At 31.8% G+C, this 20,556-nt stretch overlaps 3 protein-coding genes across 20 annotated transcripts in view; 1 reads left to right on the top strand and 2 right to left on the bottom strand.

Moving 5' to 3' along the window:
• The window catches only part of LOC105151469 (uncharacterized protein CG43867), an 80,079-nt gene extending 64,702 nt beyond the window's left edge, over positions 1–15,377 (top strand). For 13 of the 18 annotated variants that reach the window (XM_087409670.1, XM_087409671.1, XM_087409684.1 and 10 more), the window contains 18 exons: positions 1,034–1,201; positions 1,632–1,817; positions 2,037–2,248; positions 2,735–2,969; positions 3,130–3,304; positions 3,477–3,713; positions 4,055–4,346; positions 4,541–4,814; positions 5,115–5,504; positions 5,983–6,201; positions 8,538–8,830; positions 10,335–10,668; positions 10,897–11,136; positions 11,387–11,523; positions 11,633–11,762; positions 11,903–12,112; positions 12,187–12,322; positions 12,657–15,377. In XM_087409670.1, the coding sequence (XP_087265796.1) occupies positions 1,034–1,201; positions 1,632–1,817; positions 2,037–2,248; positions 2,735–2,969; positions 3,130–3,304; positions 3,477–3,713; positions 4,055–4,346; positions 4,541–4,814; positions 5,115–5,504; positions 5,983–6,201; positions 8,538–8,830; positions 10,335–10,668; positions 10,897–11,136; positions 11,387–11,523; positions 11,633–11,762; positions 11,903–12,112; positions 12,187–12,322; positions 12,657–12,721 (3,933 nt within the window). In that variant the 3' untranslated portion in view covers positions 12,722–15,377. The remainder of the gene's footprint in view (positions 1–1,033; positions 1,202–1,631; positions 1,818–2,036; positions 2,249–2,734; positions 2,970–3,129; positions 3,305–3,476; positions 3,714–4,054; positions 4,347–4,540; positions 4,815–5,114; positions 5,505–5,982; positions 6,202–8,537; positions 8,831–10,334; positions 10,669–10,896; positions 11,137–11,386; positions 11,524–11,632; positions 11,763–11,902; positions 12,113–12,186; positions 12,323–12,656) is intronic. The other 5 variants (XM_087409672.1, XM_087409673.1, XM_011065183.2 and 2 more) reach the window with 5 other exon arrangements.
• Positions 15,378–15,501: 124 nt separating this feature from the next.
• On the bottom strand, positions 15,502–17,010 carry Naa20A (N-alpha-acetyltransferase 20 A). The gene is made up of 6 exons (XM_011065187.2): positions 16,783–17,010; positions 16,661–16,685; positions 16,253–16,343; positions 16,034–16,163; positions 15,769–15,905; positions 15,502–15,694 (listed from the first exon to the last, which is right to left on the bottom strand). The coding sequence occupies exons 1-6, from the start codon at positions 16,833–16,835 to the stop codon at positions 15,609–15,611; spliced, it is 522 nt and encodes a 173-aa protein (XP_011063489.1). The 5' UTR covers positions 16,836–17,010; the 3' UTR covers positions 15,502–15,608.
• A 1,421-nt stretch (positions 17,011–18,431) lies between these two features.
• Positions 18,432–20,180, bottom strand: Spase25 (Signal peptidase complex subunit Spase25). Its single transcript, XM_011065188.2, has 3 exons — positions 19,926–20,180; positions 19,169–19,473; positions 18,432–18,948 (listed from the first exon to the last, which is right to left on the bottom strand). The coding sequence occupies exons 1-3, from the start codon at positions 19,944–19,946 to the stop codon at positions 18,705–18,707; spliced, it is 570 nt and encodes a 189-aa protein (XP_011063490.1). The 5' UTR covers positions 19,947–20,180; the 3' UTR covers positions 18,432–18,704.
• Between the last annotated feature and the right edge of the window lie 376 nt (positions 20,181–20,556).

Raw genomic sequence — 20,556 nt, 5'->3', positions numbered from 1 at the left:
ATCTATTGTCTAATTATTAGGTGTTGGAATTAATTCGTAGCGTTTTACAAGTGATGGGAAGTACTTTCATTAATGTATTTTTTAATGCTCATGTGAAATAAATAACATTCTTTCATTAAAAAACGCTACGAATTAATTCCAACACCTAATACTTTCTGCAATTATTGCATCTGTTGCGATTATTTGCAAACGATCAGATTTTCTCGGTAGTTCATCTATATTTTTGGTTTACGATTATTCGTTATCAAGTAGCCTTTTGGATATCTTCCGGTTAAATGAGATTTTTCGATAAGCATTTTATTATCTTGATTCGCGATTATTTGCGATCAAGCAAAAGTTCTCCATCAATTATTTGATTCGTTGAACTCTGTTAGCGAAGGGGATACTCATTCTGCTATCAAAAATACTTATGGAAATTATTTAATAATATAAGACATATAAGAAAATGTGTATGTAGATTTCGAATAAATCTTTTTACTTAAATTATTATATGTATCATTTGAAAAAATGTAATGAAGCAATGTAATATTTGGAGTTTAGAAATTTTATTTATATTTTAATTTATTTATATAAAATGTAATTTATTTACATAAAATGCATTTCTGTATATTTTCGTAACAGTTGCCATCTAACGATCAAGTAAACTGTCTAGCGATTGAAATTGAAAATGAAAAGGTCTTTAAAAGTTTCAAAAAAGTAAATTGATACTAATTTTTTTATATCCTTAATTTAATTTTAAACGAATTTCTTGTATAACTTGAAGCTTAATAAAATCTTCGAATATTTAAACTTACAACTTCTGACGGTCTCTTTGAACATTTCTTCCTTGAATTAAAGAAAAAGCGAAAGAATTTTAATTTAAAAACTTCAAATTAATCACACTGACTTCGTAGAGATAACAGGTGATTCATCGATAATCAAATTTCTAGATAGTATTAGTAATATTGCGTATTAAAAATCGAATGTCAGGGTCTTCAGGAAGTGCAACATTAACATGAACATTGAGCGCTTGCTCACTCTCTGTCCATTTCAGGTACGGATGATGGAGGAGCGGCTAGTGAAGGGTGAATACTGCCTCAGCACATCCGGCGTTGGTTCTCCGCCGCATTCGCTGCCGTCGACCTCCGGTACGCAGAATGACAAGATCGAGGAGGTTCATTGTGCCTGTATTTCGAAGCTAGAAACTCAAGTCGAGGAACAGGTAAGTCATAATCCTTACTGTGTCAAAAAACTACTGTAGCGAAAAGTGCTATTTTGAGTAATACTTTGGCATACAAATTAAATTTATCGTACCGAAATAAAAATTTCAAAAAATTTTTTTTGGCAACTATAATATAATTATTGGACAATATCGATAGTATTGGAAAATGACTTTTTAATATAAATCAATAAAAAAAAATTTAATAATTGTATATTAATTGAATAAATAACTATTTATAATAATTTTTCTGATCATATCTATTTAAAAAATATTATGCATATGTCATTTTTTGTTCGATTATATGATTTGTGTTATCTGCAATTTTTTTAAAGATATGAAATTATCTATAATCTGTCGAGATATTTGATGATTACCAAATGGGTGGGATCGGAATTCCTTTTATCAATTAGTCAACGTCGTTTATTCACAGAGGCAACTACGGCTACATGACGCCAGGCAAGTGGAAGCGAAAGCAGCGAGGATAAAAGAATGGGTCACTAATAAATTGAGGGAACTGGAACAACAAAATCAACATCTGAGGGAACAGAACAACAAGTGTAACCAGCAACTCGAATTATTACGCAATCATATAACTAATATCGGACTCAAACCTCCCGTAAGTTTTTTTTAGATAGTCCATAGAATTTTTTTCTCTCTTTTTAACATTAGCTTTTAGTCATTAAATAAAAGGGCTATAATAAATAATACTTATTTGAAGTTATTTTTAAATTATTTAAAATGTTACTTATTAGGCGAAAAAGCTTATATTGTGATTAATGAAATATTTGGATAGATCTAATAGATTCTTAATAAACAATAAATTCTGTAAATGCAGGCACCGACGAGAGCGTCATTGTCTTTGGAAGTGGATCCCACCTTGCGTATCGATCGTAGACGATCGGAGAGCCTAGAGGGTACCCCGCAGACGGCACCGGAGTGCGTGCAAAATATTGTGGCGGAACCGCAAACGAGCACAAAGCATCGGAGACATTTGTCCGCTTGTGGCAACATTCAACGAGGAATCGCGACCGCCAACATGGACTCGAGGTAAAACTTTCGTCCGCGCGCGCGCGCGTGCGCGCGATAAACGCTTCAATTCTTTCGAGACTAACACTTCTCTCGGCTACTTTTACGAGCACACTAAATGCATTCGTCTTTCGTATCTCGATTCTCCTTGGGAGGCCTCACGACGTGATAGCGGCGCCCGAGTTTTCGAAATGTGGTACCCTGTAACGTCCTGGGACTTCCTGAGGGGATCCGTCGTCCCACCCTCTTATTATACTTTTATTGTTATATGTATTTTATTTATCATATTTACATCATAATATAATGTGTTATAAAATTTTGAATTAAATTTACGTGCTTTTAATTTAGCGAACAGTAGAATACTGTTTTAATTTAAAAAAACAAACAATGTAGAACGAACAATGTAGAATTTAAAGACGCGACCACGCACATACATACACTCTGCATAAAAAATAATTGAATTGATTCTGTGCTTTATACTTGCCGCTTCTCTTTATCCTCTCTTAGTCTACTGTCGGAGGAGTTAGCCGCAGCGGTGGAGAATCTGGTGATGTTGCCAAATATGTCTGGTGTTTCGGAGGTCAGCCGAGACAGTGGAAGCTCGGAAGCGGTGCACGACTATGCTGAGATATATACACCCAGTCGGGAGGGCATGAATTGGCTGCAAGGAGGCGGACAAGGTCCTCGTCCGCCGACTCCGCCGTTACATAGGTTTCCTAGCTGGGAGGCGAAAATATATCAAGTAATGATAATTTTAGTTGTACGAACATGTGTACAAATAAAGTAAAGATTATCAAAATTAGTTTATCAATACATAAACTAATTTGAAATAATAATATCTAATTTTTTTGTATATCCTATATTTTCTGAAATAACTAAACCTAACTATTAACTATTTGTAGGTAGCGGATGGTGGCCTTGGCATCGGTCCACCAACAAACGAGGAATCCGCACCCTCCACAATGACCACCACGACGAGTTCGTCGAAGCATTCTCAGGCCACAGGACACAACTTGACAGCGCACAACTCTCAAGGCTACTGCGATATTTCTGTTCCAGTATACGCTACTGTCAAAGGTAGATTACAAAAATACTAATTAACTTTTAGAAGTTAGTATGAAAGAGGAAAATATGCAACAATAATATAACAAAAATCACATTTATTAATAAATAATAATTAGCTGTATAAATTTGTTGTAAAGTTGTATAAATTTGTGATATTTGTTTTTATCGATCATATATTTTTTAGGACGTGCCAGTCAAATCAGATCTATGCCTTTCGGCGATAGCTCTGATGATAGTTCGGACGGCGAGGAACATCCGAATCAAACCGAAACTAATACTAGAATTACCAATAGCTCGTCCGATAATACAGATTCCTCCCTCGGTAGCGGAAGCAGTCCCTCAAAAAGTATTAAAACAACCAGTAGCCTCAGTCCCGCAAAAAGAAGCTCTAGCGGATCTCCCAGTAAAAGCGTAAAACGTGGTGAGTTTAATTAATATAATTTTTTTTATCCATTTTATGATAAAATTTTAAATAACATTTTTGTTATGATTTTTTTACTATTTTCGAAACATTCCATCTATTTTCCAAACAAGGAAAAATCAGTATATTATAATAAATTATAATACAACAATATTTTTATTGAGAAATGTAAAACGTAAATTAAATTTACTATAATTATTTTGATAATACAGTATGTTGCATATCGAAAAAGAAAAGAGATGCAAAAGAAAATAATTTGTTGACTAAGAGAAAGCAAATGCTTTGAAATTCACGTACAAAATATCCGGCATCCAACAACTTTAAGCTCATTTGGTTTACAGATACTTCTCTCGAGTCAGGTTTATCCGAGGATTATGCAATACCTCCCGATGCACTAAGTTCGACATCTCTAGAATCTAGTATGCCTAGCCTTCTAATGCGCGTTTCTGGCGAAAGTCCAAAGAGACAGGAATCGCTGGAAAAAACAGGTCATCTGGCGAAATTAGGCGGCAAGTTAAAAACTTGGCGGAAGCGATGGTTCGTACTGAAAAACGGTGTATTAACATATTGGAAGAGTCAAAATGATGTCAATCGGAAACCTCAAGGCCAAATAATCTTGGACGAAGTGTGCAGGTATGCGATAAAAGTAGCTTAAGATGAATTTATAAGTCACTGAGAAAAAAAATGAACAGACTGTAATAAGATTAGATAAAAGATTATCAGTATTTAATGATATTTTTAATATCTCAGAAAAGCCTTATATTTGAATACTTTTTTTTTGAAAAATTTGTAGTTTATTTATATTTGTATTTTTATGTTTCTTCCAGGATCAATAGAGCTGAAGGAGCTGCCACTTTTGAAATAGCTACTGGTAAGAAGACCTATTACTTGACTGCAGACTGCATCGCCACAATGGAAGACTGGATAAGAGTACTGCAGAACGTGCAGAGGCGAAACGCAACAAAACTCTTGCTCAGCAGGGAAGATAATAAACCAACGATACAGGGTTGGTTGACGAAGGTGAAAAACGGCCACGCGAAAAAGTGTTGGTGTGTGCTCATCGGCAAGATGTTTCTTTACTTTAAGTGCCCCAGTGATACAGTTAGTATACAAATAAACATGAATACAAAATCATTATTAGATGTATTCTCGAAACACAACGATTGTATAACTAGCAAATTTTATTATCATCATGATTAAAAATTTAAACAAGATTTAAAATAATTGATTAACTGCAATTTTAAATTTAGTATCTTATAAAATTTAGGAGAATATTTCCTGATCACTTTTTATTTAGCCAGTTATTTATAGCTCAATAACAATTGTGTTTCTTGAACATTTAATACGTATTTCATACTCTCATAAAAAAAAATGTATTTAATCAATTTTTTGAACCATCAGAATCCTATTGGCCAAATCAATATGAGAGATGCTCGAGTGGAGGAGGTGGAACATGTTTCGGATAGCGATAGCGAGGAGAGAGACGCCGAGTGCCCACACGAAAGAACAATTGGCATCTTTCCGACCCATCAGGGTCCAACCTATTTATTGATGCCACATAAACAGGACAAGGACAATTGGCTTTACCACTTGACAGTGGTGTCAGGTGGTGGTCCGAGCGCGGGCACACAATACGAACAACTGGTACAAAGACTAATGGAAACTGATGGTGATCCTAGCTGTGTGCTATGGCGGCATCCCCTACTGCTACACACGAAGGAGAGCATCACGAGCCCGCTGACAAGCTTGACCTCCGAAACTTTGCAAACCGAAGCCATAAAACTCTTTAAGGTTGACACGTTCCCTCGATTTTTTCGCGATTGCTTTACTTGCGATTTATGCCAAATTTTTAACACTTTTCTCTCAATAGAGAGAAGTAACAGTTCTAATTATTTTCAATATTCTAATATTAAGTCTTACAGTTCTAGAACTATGGTTCCTATATATTTTTTCTTTTCTGTCCTTTTATTCTCAAAATGTAGATATATGTATTCATCTCAATCTCATTTTAAATATGGTACTTTCAAATTTACAAATTTCAATTCAATTTTGGTATATAATCTTTTTATATTAATTATTAACATTTATAATGAAATCTAGTTCTTCTTAGCTACATTTTCTACACTTTTCAATTTTTTTCTTTTTCAATTTATATGTCGAAACATATTTTGATTTTATGTTAAATGCAGAAAAGTGTATAATAAGGCGTGGCTAAAAGGAACAAGCTTAATGTATCGTTAAAATAATTAACACACATCTAATCGTACAGGCCTGTCAGCTGTTTATGTCGGTGGCAGTAGAACAAGCAGGTATCGACTACCATGTGGTTCTAGCGCAAAACGCATTACAACAATGCCTAGACCAGCCTGAACTTCAATCTGAATTTATATGCGCACTGGTAAAGCAGACAAGTCGTCACACCCAACACCGTTTGGGCGTACAGGTAAAAAAGGCCGCCAGACTTGTGTCACTGGGTACTGCGCGCGTTGTAAGTCCTGCTTATTGTTTAACAAAAACAACATTCAACCATCCTGTACCATTTTTGAAGTTAAAACGATACTCATCGATCGTCTGTTTTTTTTTATCTCTGATAGATCTCATCTGTATCTCATAAACATCATTGATCATATTTTTAATATCGATCATTCGAACGATATTTCTTTCAATGCGGAAAATGGTACACTGGGTATGCTTAGTCAAGTATTACAAATAATCCTTCCAGGCGTGGATACTAAGTAGTGGTTTAGAATGGTTCAACTAAAAATATAGCACTCGATAATATTTAGCGACAAAAATACGCCGCTTATTGCCACAATACTTGACCAAGTTCAATGACTATTTTAGTTTTAACAATCATTCACACATTTAATTCTAATTTGCCGCTTTAAGTGTGCTGTCTTTTAGATTCTCACTCTATTTCAATCGCATGCGTTTATAATTCTGTTAGGCATCACGATGGTGTTAAGTTTCATTTACTTTTTATCATATATTTTAATATTTATACATCATACCCTAATCATATTACCCTAACGCCCATCATGTGAGCTGAACATATTTCGACGATTATCATAATATTGTAATCTATGTGGATCTATGTGTAATCTATGGATAGCGTCTGTCAAATCTGATGTACATTATATAAAATGTAATATTTTTTTCTGAATAAGAAATCTGTCAAAATACGTTCCGCGTCACACACACACACTTGCAGAATGGTATGTTGGTGTACATGAGGACACACACAGAAAGAAACATTTTTAAATTCTTTTTTTCTAATTTTTCACATGAGTTCCTTTTTTATAATAGCTGCAATATATAGCTACTTGGATATTCTCTGTTTGAATGCTGCTTAGAGATTTAGATTCTTATCGCCGGAATATATATTAGATTATTTTAACAAATAAAAGTTATAATCCTTTATACACACCTTTTCTGAACAATACAAATTTTCAAAAAGTCACAAGATGTAAAAATATCTAAAAAGTGGTAAATAAATCACTTTAAAGATATATTTTAGACATCTCGTAGATAACTTTGAATTCTTTGTTTTATTTCCTTTTCCTCTTTTTTTCCTTTCTGCTATCCTTTCCTCTCTCTTTTTCTATCCTTCTTCCCCCCAGCTTTATTGAAAAAAAGACATAATATGTACAAGGATAGTGCTATCTCGAATTTTGCATCACAAGACAAACTTGTAAAGAAAAAGAGCCTCAGTCGTCTCATGTCAACGAATGTAAACGCAACGCTTTACAATTGGTACGGTAGATTCACGCGGCCTAAAAGCTTTTCTCATTGACACATTTTAATTTTCATGCAATTTTAAAGGTTTTTTCCGAGTACGCGTTTTTATTCGATTAACACGTAGAGTTGTGCGGTGAAATTTCGATTTCTCGTGCTTATCTACTAACTAACTACTACCGAAACACAATTAATTCAATTAATTCTACTTTTTAGTAGTGCAAATTTTTAAAAGGAAAAGAAATCTATGTCGTGTGAAAAATCAGTTAATTAAAGGCAATCAATTGAGACTTGTTCTCCAAATTTGCAAATTTCTAATTTTCGAGATTATGGAACGATTTTCAAGATTATTTTTTCTTTTGCTTTCTATGTTTTTATTTATTTTACTCTTATTAATTCGTCAACGTTATTTTATTTTAAAAAGTGATTCTTTTTAAAAAAAACCACTCAGTGAAAAATTGAAGCAATTGTCTTTCCACATTGTGTGCACTTAAATTGTATTGTTACATCTTATTCCACAAAAATAAATAGAAAAAAATCGATCTTAGGAATTTGAGAAAATTACATATATATATACATACAAATTTTTTCAAATTCTTAGAAAAATAAAATCACTTTTGCACTGAAGATCTTATTTAGAGAGATTATTTGTTTAATCACACTTGTGCGTAACACAAATAACGCACATATGATAAAAATAGAAAGAAATAGAACATATATAGAATGCAATAGAAAACTAAGAATCTTTAAATTAATTCTCACTTTCTCTCGAAGGGCAGAAATTTGATTTGGCAGAATTAATTCCCTATTCTTTTAACTCATTGTTTTTTGTAAAATGTACATATTCACGATCGAAATAGTATCTATGCATACATATGGAGAATGAATATCCATCTACAAAATAATAAATTAAAATAATAAATTAAAAATAAAAAGTTGAAGAGGTAAATGAAATGGCATAATACAAATATCAAGATGTTTCGTCACTCGTGTAAAATGTGTCGCGTTTACCCTTTGACGAAAAGTAGTATACTAGGATTGGCTGAGATATATGCCGGAACGTAGTAGTATGCCAGCATACCATTGCAGCAGCTCCTTCTCTGCGCCACGCAATCGCTCTTCACCTGCGATACGCAAAGTCCCGCGGCAAATGGCAGCGGTGAAAATGCGGACGCGCAATCAACGGCCTCGACTTCTCACAGTCCTCCGCTCACGCAGGGCCACTCGACCTCCACTATCTTGGACTGCAAAACTAATCCCGCGCAGTATGTGCTTATCCAGGGATGGCAGCTCTTGGCGCTTGCCGTTTCCCTCTTCCTGCCCAAAAATAATCGGCTACTATGGTACCTGAAACTGCATCTGCAGAGAAATGCCGACAGCAAGTGAGTGAGTCGATCAGAAAATGAATCGATCATTGTAGAAAGAAACGTGAAAAAAAGCTCTCAGATCATTGTTCGAGGAAATAGGAAGAAAAATCTCTCATAAAAAGAACTGTTTCTAATATTTGCATTCTGATATATTCTAAAAGGAAAAGATGGTAATATGGACTCCCATCTTTTTTGTAATTTTTTATCTTTTAATTATATTTAAGTCGATAATATTGCAAACAGTAATTTATTAATTTAAGTTTACTTTAAACACACTTGAAATAATTAAGACAATTCACAAAATAGGAAAAATTATGTAAATGGAATACTATCATGACTATCAAAGTGTAATGATAAAAAGTGGGCAATCTGTATATTTTTATAGAATCTAAATTTTTTAGGTTTATTTACACTTCCCATGAAGTCCAAATTGAATTTATAGAAAAATTTGAATGCATTAAGATATCAGATTCAGAAGTTTCTTTAATTAAAAATAATATTTTTGCGTTGATCCTGTTCTACTATTTACTATCTACTATGAGCACTTCTCCGCAGATACCTTTAAGAACTTCTTAAAATCATCAATCGTTTTAAAATGATAACCACAAAAATTTTTAATGAAAAACAACTAATATGCAATATTTTTTATTAAAAATCCCGGGGTTTACTTGTTAGAAGTCATAAAAATATTAATAAAATTTACATTTAATTAGTGAAGATATAGTTTTTCAAATTTACCTATCTTCATAATAAAAAAAACAGCATCTTAAGAATTAATTTAGCATAAATAAAATACACTTGTTATTTACATCAATTTTATAATCACTTTAAACTTGACGTTAAAAATCAATCGAAAAAGTTTAATGTATGTACTTGTAATAGATAAACAATTATCAAAAAGCAGCACCAAAAAAGCGGCAATTGTTTCACAACTTCAATACTTATTTAAAAATAAATTAAAAACTGTTACAAAAAATGATGTTAATTATAACAGTAGGATAGCTCATTAGTAGCAGAACATTACCATCTTTTCTCCTATTATAACGTAAAAATAAATTTTTAACTCAATTCCGAAATTTTAACGAGAAAAATTTTAACGAGAAATTTTAACATAGTTCTTTTCAATAAAAATAAAAATATTAGATCTTTAAGAGATAAGACAGAATTTAGAAGACTCGTGAATCTTAACAATTATATTTCTTGCACAATTATTTATATTTATATTTCTTGTTTATTTTTTGTAGATATAACTTGGATGATAAATTTTTTATGCGTTATTCATTTCCGTAAATATAAAAGTTTTATTACGGATTTTGCTTAATCTAAAACCCTCAGAATTCGAAAAGTACTTTTCTATATGCTAAAACTGTTATGATAATATAATCTTTATCTTAGTGATAAAATGAATCTATCTTAATTGGTCAGTTAAAGTCAAAAAAACACGTTTTTTTCTACAATGACAGATCCAATTCTAATTTTTGTTACTATTGATTCATCACATTGCATTGTATTATACCAGAACGGAATGCGGTAAATATGCGGCTTATTGTGAAAGAGCCTTAGAGAGGACATTGCAAAACGGTAGTAGAGAAGTAAAACCGTCGAGGATGGAAGTACTTTCAATACTTATGAAAAATCCATACCATCATTCATTACCGCATGCCATACCAGTTCATTTTCTGAATGGCACCTATCAGGTTGTGAGTTTTGATGGCAGTACTACGATAGAGGAATTTCTGAATACTCTCAATCAAGAAATCGGCTGTAGGGACGTTCATCAATCCGGTTTCACGCTATTTAGTGATGATCCGATCGAAAAAGATCTGGAACATTTTATCGATCCAGAAGCGAAGGTTTGTAAAAATTGAAATCATCTTTTCACATCAAATTATTCATTCATTCGAGACTATTCGTATAAAAAAGATACCAAATCTTTATCAAATCAAATATATAAAATATATATTAATGGTTGGTAAAATTTACACTGTATTTCTAACGAAACCTCTAAAATTGACAATTTTAAATAAAATAAGAACTTATTATCCTACTTGATTTAAAACTTAATACAAACTATGCTTCAGCTGTGTGACATTATCTCAAAGTGGGAAACAGCGTTACGAGAGAAAGGTTCGGGAAAGTTCGAGAATACTAGAGTGATACAATTGACGTACAAATCTCGTTGTTACTGGCGGCAAGCTGCTAAAATGGAAACGGACAAAGAGAGGCTCTTATTGTGTTATCAAGTGAATCAACAAGTTGTGCAAGGAAAGTTTCCGCTAAATCGTGAACTTGCTTTTGAACTAGCATCGTTGATGGCACAGGTATAATTTATATTAATTAGGTTTTTCATGTGTTTTTTAAATATATTTAAATAATAATTGTAGGCATGTATTTTAATATTATTATAATTATAATTAATATTATAATTATATTTAATATTATTATATTTATTATTGTAAATTTATTATACTTATTGTTATTGTAAAATTAATTATTGTAAATAATTCAAGTAAAGTATAATTGAATAATTGAATAAATTCATTGTTCTTGATCATTTAATCAATTTCACAGATTGATTTTGGAGAATACAATAATGATAAAGCACGTGGAAGCGGCCCTGGAAGCAATCCACATCATCTCGTACTCCAAGCTCTGGATAAATTTTATCCATTACGCTATCGAGCTAACATTACCGCTGATCAATTAAGGTGAATGATCGCTAAATTCAATTTTAAAAAAATATCAAGAGAATATTTATTTTTACGTTAAATTATACATTTTTTACTGTTTTATAACAAATTATTTTTACTCCATCAGGGAATTGCAGGAGAAGCTACAGGAAAAGTGGATCGCTTTAAAAGGACGTAGTGTATTGGATTGTGTTCGTATATATCTTACATGCACCAGAAAGTGGCCTTTCTTTGGAGCTACCCTGTATCAAGCAAAGGTATAATGATGCTATTATTAAATATTTTATAAGGAACAAGATGATTAATAATAGATTAACTATATAATAATAGATTAAAATATATTTCATATATTATATACGTATGTGATTTGAGTTTATTTAAATAATTTTCTTTATAGTTGAAGCAAGGCGATCCTGTGACAGTTTGGATAGCGGTTTCTGAAGATAGTGTAACGTTGCTTGAATTACAAACAATGGCTGTCATGTGCCGGTATAATTATGCAAACATAGTAACATTCGGTGGCTGTTTGGATGATTTTATGCTCGTCGCTTGCCCGGACGAGGGTGCAGCTGAACAAAAATTGTTGTTCGCACTCTCTAAACCCAAAGTGCGTATAGTAGACTAACGTCTCATGTAAAGTTAGTAATTTAGAAAAATATTAATTTTATCCATCTTTTATAGATTTTGGAAATAACATTATTGATCGCTGATTATATGAACGCGCTGGGCCACGCATTACCGGGCACTCCACAAATGAATACTCTAACACGCAATGGATCACACCGGTCCATCAAATCCACTCTAAGACCTGCGACTGGTCGGTAAAAAAAGAGATTTTTGTTTTCTAAACATCTTATATCAAATTATAATTATATTATATGAATTGTTTCGAAGATTGATAAATAAGAGCACAAAATTAAACATTGATTCAGAATCATTCTTGATTAATTGTTTCTGGTATCATGAATGTTGATGATCGATCTCTTCTCAGAATTAATATCTTAATAGACAAGCAACAAATTAAAATTAAAATTTAATAGATTTTTAACTAATTTTTGTATAAATAATGATTATATATTGTTAGTCAGTAATTAACTCCAACTAATATTTTATAAAAACGATGTTTAATGAATTTTATTTTTTTTTTGCAGGTTCAAGCTGTCTTCCAACTCAACCTGATATATTGAAATCCACGCCAGATCACCAAAGACCTTAAAATGTCGTATCGCGTTAATTTTTTGGAAAGACAATGAGAATATATTTCTTGGATTCGCACCAAGATCTGATTGCGATAAATATTGTCGTTTGTATCATATAAAAGCAGCGTAACAGTGCAGTATTAGTATCGTACACTGCGATGTGCGGTGCGTTGTTTTTTTTTTCCCCTGAGAAGTCGCAACCTTCATGTTTACGTTTGTATGTGCATGTAAATTAATATCGACGCTTACAAGAATGTATCTGTGTAAATATTTAATAATAAGCGTAAGAGCTACGAACCACGAACGACCATACTGATGATTAAAGAGCGGCTGAAATCGAATCGAACACTAAAATCGATCTGTAACACTGCCTAATTTAGTATGTGCGATTACACATCGAATAGTTTCATCCAGCGGCTACGTAAGTAACAAGTTGAGACTTTTGCTACGCATTTATATATCAAATTAAAAACAGAAACGAAAAAGAATGCGTAAAATATTGCGTAATAGTGATGTATTTACATCGTATCGTGTATATATTAATCAAAGTTATTAAATGTTTAGGAGTATATCTCTCGAATGACACAGCGATGCGCTTCTTCCCAATTTTCGATGTCGAACGGAACATCTCCGAGCCTATATGAACGTTATCGCTATGTCATAATCTGGAACATAATTTTTTTAATTTTATTCAAAAGTTTTTGTTCTACTTTTATCAGACAAAAAATTTTACATAAATTTATTTTATCAAAATAAATTAATTTTTATAAATTTAATTGAAATTCAAATTGATTTAAGGTTTAAAAGAAATTAGGGATGTACGATTCATATATTGAAGATCGATCTGTGAATCGATCTCAGATTAATAGATCAGTTCACCATAGAGATCGCATTAAAAAGATTGATCCAGAAACATTTATACAGTAAAATCGAAATTGACAAAAAATAATGTTTTTTTTTAGAACAAAACATGATTTTCAACCTTGAATAAAATGTTTTATTTAACAGGGACTTTATAACTACTATTGTTATAAAAATCATAGCACAGAGAAAATCAACGTATTGAATTTGCTTCTGCTTAATTAAAGTCTTAGGGTTTCTACTATGATTGGCTACAATTCGTTCACTGTTTACGTTTTATTGCAAATAATCATCAATTGTAATTAGGCATTTGGGTAGTTTTTTCGAATGTACTCCTATTGAGAAAAATTGAAGATCGATTCACTCTTAAAACACGATTCACAACAAAATTGCAAAAGAGGAGATTAATTAAAAAACCCTATCTTTTTAAAATGAATCTTCTCAAAGATCGAATTAAGATCGAACATCCCTAATAGAGATTCGAATCTCGTGTGAGAATTAAAATTTAATTGAAATTTTGTATATTTTATAATTTGAATTTATTCGAAATTAAATTCGATTTTGTGATATTCTAGCAAAGAAGGAAAGCATAATTCAATATAGAAAAAAAAGATTTTATTTTAACAATTATATATTATATAGGATAATAAATAGACCTGAAAACGAAACAGTCTCATTGACAAAAAAGAGAGAGACTGACTACTTTTCTCTCTTCTCATTTTCGAATATCATTCGCTTTTTTTATGTGAGGTTACTCATGAAATCGATCAACAAAGAAAAAATCCGATATACTCGTATTAACTTGATAACAACTAGTCTCATGTCTGATATTTATTTAAGGTGTTAGCAATTATATGGTTTCTTTTTACAGGTACATGACCAAATAGATGTAATTGGGAACGTAATTTACTATTTAATATAACTAACGTTACGTTCCTGCGCGTAGTACGTGTGCAACATTGTGTATTAAAACATATGTAACGATTATAACGTTAGTGTGTGCATGTGTGTGTATATATTATATATATATACATATATATATGTACATACACCCGCATACATACACACGGAAGAGAGAGAGAGAGAGAGAGAGAAGTTTTGTACTCGCGTTTGACGTGTCCTACGTAACTAGTAAACGTCTTCCTTCTAGCGGTTACAAATTGTGAGCTGAAAGTAGGGCTTTCGTGCAATACGTGCAAAACTTCGATGGTTTTGTAATTTTCGAAATTACACCACTATGCGTCTATCTCAAGTGGAATAGTGGGTCTCGATTTTCGGAGGATCTCTACAAGGTCTCTGGAAGACGTCTTGAAAATCCCTCAGATCTTCGCGATCTCCTTTAAATATCTAGATGGACTAAGGTGCGCGTATACTCGGCTTCATTTAGCACATTGTGAATGTTTGTATGAATAATTCGAACCTCAAACTATTGAGAGCAGTACAAAGATATGCAAGAATGTGACATTTTGTCCTTAATTTTTTATATAATATATCAAATGCTATTGTGCGTGGGTGATTAGCACCTGTGTATCATGACATAGTTGAAGGAATCGTACGCGTATTACATTCATTTATTCGTGTAAATATCACCATTAGAACGGACTTGCGTTTCTAAAAAATTAGTAGAATCAAAATAGGCAGAGAGAGCTAGCAATTTATACAATCGAGCTCTATGTGAATCGGATTCTACGGAGCCTATCTCACATCTTACATTTATATTTATTATTTATTCATATGGAAAAGGTATGAGCGAGACAAGTGGAAAACGTGTACTATTGTACAGAAAAACAAATAAACTGCACATTAATACAATTTTACAGACGTCGATAGCGACTGTCAAACTATTCATTTAAGAGATAGAATAAAGAAGACATCTATAAAAAGACATCCACAAGTTTTATGACATCAAGAGATTATTATAAACAAGAACAATAAATTTTTAACATCTATTTCTTATATATTTGTTAATTTTATAATTTGTACAAATAATTTGTATATAATTTACTTTTCAGTTTTTATGACAATACAAGAAATTCAAACATTTCAATCCACCTCTTCTGGTCTCACAGGATGTGTTAATGGAATCATAGATTTCTTTTTTACATCTTTTGATAAGGCTTTTCTCATATCTACAAATAAGATGATATCTGTTATATCTCACACATATATAAATTTATTTTAGATTTTCTAGATAACTCTGTACCATATGCATCTTCGTCTGGGTCTCCATTGTAATATTCTAATACTGTCCTATACACAATGTATCCTAATTGTTGATACATTGTAATAGCCACCTTGTTGCTTACTCTAACAAAGAGATCCACGAAATACGCCTGTTTCCTAATTTAAATATATATATATATATATATATATATATATATATATATATATATATATATATATATGTGTGTGCAACAAAAGGTATCAATAAAATCACAATTAATTAGGTACAATAAATTATAGTTTACTTTTCTGATACGTCCTCAAGATATTTCATCAACATTGCAGCAAGACCCAATCTTCTGTAATCAGGAGAAACTGTGAGGGCTGTTACATGACCATGCCAATTTTCTCCATGACCTTCAGCCTTCCCCATGACTTTGATGATTTCAAATAATAATGTTAAATAATGAAAACTTGCTTTTCACTTGCTGTATTCACAATATATTGAAAACAAATAAACTTACTGTAACCCATAATTTCACCGCTTGGAGATTCTGCCACTTGAATATACTCTGGCCAATGTGAAAGATAATGCATATAAAACGAAAGTCCGTACTAAATAGAAATGCAAAAGATCAAGGAATATATACATTGAAAAGTTTTAATATATCAATAAAATGTAATTCACATAAGAACTTTTCAGTTTCCCATTAGAGACTTCTTGGAAAACGTTATTATAAATAAAATAAATTATTATAATTAAAATAATTTTAAATAAAATTATTCATAAATAAAAAAATTTTGAAATAATCTTCCTCTGAGATTTATCATCTTATTTTAAGAATTCAAATGTTTACATGATTAATATAACTTTATAGATTTATGATAAAATACATGCTTATTAATTTTATATTAAGTAAAATAAAGGATACTGTTTCTGTGAGTGGATCCAAATTCCTGAAAATGACATATATAATCATAACAATTGACAACAATGAAAAATTGTTTAACTGAATATTAGGTTAGAAGAAAAGAACTTGTCAAAATTACTTACACGTTATTAAATTTGAACAAATCATTGCATGTGAAAGGTCTAAGTGTCGTCATTTTTAAAAGTTATTAAAGAAATAATTTACTTTATTCACTTGTAATGATAAAATTTAATTCAAAACAGATCAGTAAAGACACTTAGAACAATCTCTACTATCCCATACTCATGCTAGGATTGCTAGGAATGCTAGGCAATGCTACGGTTTGTACAGAAAAACATGATGTAAAAAGATGTAGAGTTCTTCCAATAAGAACAAGGACACTTGTCTCGCGCGCATGCGCGTCCGCTATTAATGGAGAATATTAAATAGAGGATATAGTCAATACAATATTACAAATGCTTTAAAGCAATTATTGATTAGTTAATTTGTAATTCTTTTTTCTAATTGGTCAACCAAAGCATTTGTAGTGAGATTTTGACCGCAGCCAGAATGAGAAAATAACAACTTTTATTCTGTTTTATCATCACTTTCGTTCCCTGAATATGGTGGAACCAATAAAAAATCATCACTCGGTGTCCTAAGAAGCTCTGCACAATAAAAGGAATAGAGAACAGAGAATATTAGCGTTTTCGGCCCGATCGGGTTTACACTAACTTGGATTAAAAAATGTTACGCTATTGATTGACATTACACGCTCTAATAGGAGAGCATGAAACATCATTACTTCAACCCAGGTTAGTGCAAACTTGGTCAGACCGAAAACGCTTTAAGAATTTCAACCTCTCAGAAATCATGTATTGTGGAATACACAGTTTCTAATAGGTTGAAATTCTTATTCTCAGTTCTCTGTTCCTCTTATTGTGCGGAGCCCCTAATAACTCTATCTAAAGGCCATTCTACATTGGTCGTATCATAGACGTCGAAAGTCACAAGCTGTTGTTCAGTCAATCCGATGCTTCAATTTTAAAGTCTGATGCTTACGACGCTTCCGACGCTACGATATGATCAATGTAGAATGGCTTTTAAAGAGTCCTCTACATAAAAGTTGTAGACGTAGTGGAGTCTTAAGTCCTAGGAAACTGACCAATTCTAAGTATTTTCGAGTATTCTCCTTATATTTGATTGTGATTGGTTGGTTTCCTACGACTTAAGACTCCACGACTATCTACGACTTCTATGTAGAGGACCTTTAACTCTTACCAGAGTAAACTTTAAATAGGAGTGACAGTTCTGACAAGATTATTTACATCTCAATTGAACTGCAGTAAAAAAGTGTAATGGATTTAAAATTGCGTATATTTAAATAATAGCTTTTTTTTACAAATAATCGATTGCGCCCATTACTATTCAATTAAAAACAGTTACAATTATCTTAAAAACATTAGAAGAATTATTGTAAGAATGTATTATATATAGCAGAACATGAATTTTGAAATACGTTTTTTAGGGAAGTTTCAAAATATCGTCAAAATTATTAAAACAGATTATAAGAGATAGCAAGAATCAGAATATTGACATATTTCTTATGAGTCTCGAAAATTTGTCAAAATTGTTAGAATATATTCTGATAAGAAATTTTTAAAATAAAACTTCCGTAAATTAAAATTTTTGTTCATATATTTGTAATATATGAACCAGTTTTTCGATATTGGATATTGGTACAATTTTATCAGGCCTCTACATACACAGGATAGGAATAAGTAATAAATACTTGTTTATCTAACAAAAGATTTTTAATGTTTTAATTTCAAATATCGAGTATAATAATTACAATACATGAATGAAAATGCTTAGCTTCTTATTTTTATGTTATTTACATATATCATTATGTGAGAAATTGGACTGAATTAGACATGTGTACTATATATATTTCAGAACATCGAAAAACTGTGGACAACAAAATTTCATAGGAAAAAAAACTTAATTACGTTAAAAAAGCTTACATTGATTTTAGTTTATCTCTATTTTTTATCTTAGAATATTGCTACTTCTCTTTCCGTTGGGATGTCAGACTGTCGTGCATGTTCGTTACTACAGTTTCTATTAATCCTGGTATAACTGCGCCATTAATATCAATGAAATTCGCAACGGATTTCGTAACACTTGTCTCATTAAAGATTCCCATTGACGTACTTTTAACTGACAACACCAAATTGTATTTGTCGTCATATTTTTTTAAATAGGAACTTGCTTCCCAAATCATGTCAGGATTGAAACCTGCTGGATCTCTGAAAGTAGAAGAAATTATGAGATCATAATTCTACAAATCCGAATTTCTATTCAGTATGGAATGTAATTTAATTTCTGCTTTAATATTAAAAAATAAGTTTAAATGAGTGAGATATAAAATGTAAAGAGAAGACAAATGATTTAAATAAAAGTATTATAATAATAAAAATAGAAAGGAGTTCCATAAATTATACACTGTAAACATGTATATAAATTCACCTTTGAATTGCAACTATAAATATGCCTTTCTCTTTGTACGTTGTATACAATGTCAAGAGTCCCATTAAAAGAAAATAGAAGGAGACACAAGCTATTAAAACAGGCTTAGAAGCAGGGAATGGGTATAAGTAATCACATAATAGTGCTATGATAGCTATAGTAACAGTAATTCCACAGAGGAACAGTCTTCCATCAAGAAGAGAAAAATTTTCTATGTAATTATATTTCTTGGTGAGTACTTCCTTGACTGTATCGTCTAAAGCATTTTTCACGGCTGAGCCATCCCACTTATTAATTTGTATGATCTGCAGAATAAACGCCTTTTATTTTGTTTTGATATAATAAGAAAATTTTATTTTATATAAAGACAAATTACAAATTAAAGTTGTAAAAAAGTTACTTATAAAGTTAATTATATTATAATAAAAATTATAGACAAATTTTTGATTAAAATATACATCTTGCTCCAATTAAAAAATTACAAATTTCATTTGAATTACAAAAATTTGCGAATTGTGAATGCATTTGAAGTACATTAGAAACAATTGTACAACTAAGGAGAGATCCGTTAAAATATAATCTCAATTATCCGGAGTATATTCAACCATACGTGGCAACATAAACGACCTTAATGTCGGCAAAGTGAATAACGGCGCGATTCGGCTCAATTTATTTTCATCGAAATACACGCGTAATTTTACATTCGTAAAATGACATTTCAGATGATAATGATTTCGTTTATGAGTAAGAAACATACGGAATTCTCCGCTGCACCCATCACGACTATAACCTCTTAACAAAATACACGTCGCGTCTTTTCAGATACACGTCGCACGATTTGGCACGAATGCACGAATAATCGGACTTGACTTAATACGTCGATCGCTGTTAACGGCTTTAAAGATGCGACTTCATGTAGCGAGAAATCACTGGCGACTTGAGATAGGTGGGAGAAAAAATGACGCCAACGTCAAAGTTAGTCAAGTATTCGTCGCTTTTCTGCAGCTTTCTATTCGTCTAACGACACTGGTCTAGTTTCCGAGGATTTAATCTGGGTCGGGGAATCGATTCCGTATCTTAAAATGAGGTGAAAATTATAAAAGTGAGCAAATTTACTAGAATATTAATTATTTCATTGGTCAACACCTAGTAAATTTGCTCTGCTGTTTTTGTAATTTTTATCTTGTTTGAAAATATAGAATCAACCCCCAGAATGTAAGGGTGAAATCACACAGTGTGGAAAAGGGCTGCGGAATAGAGAATTAGCGTTTTCGGCCCGACCGGGTTTACATCAACTTGGGTTAGAAAATGCTTCGCTATTGGTTGACATTACATGCTTTACCAATAGGAGAGCATGAAATATCATTATTTCAATCCAGGTTAGCGCA

The sequence above is a fragment of the Acromyrmex echinatior genome, chromosome 9 (assembly GCF_024713525.1).
Source record: "Acromyrmex echinatior isolate Ae372 chromosome 9, ASM2471352v2, whole genome shotgun sequence".
NCBI classification, from domain to species: domain Eukaryota; kingdom Metazoa; phylum Arthropoda; class Insecta; order Hymenoptera; family Formicidae; genus Acromyrmex; species Acromyrmex echinatior.
This window is presented reverse-complemented; position numbering and strand designations above follow the sequence as displayed.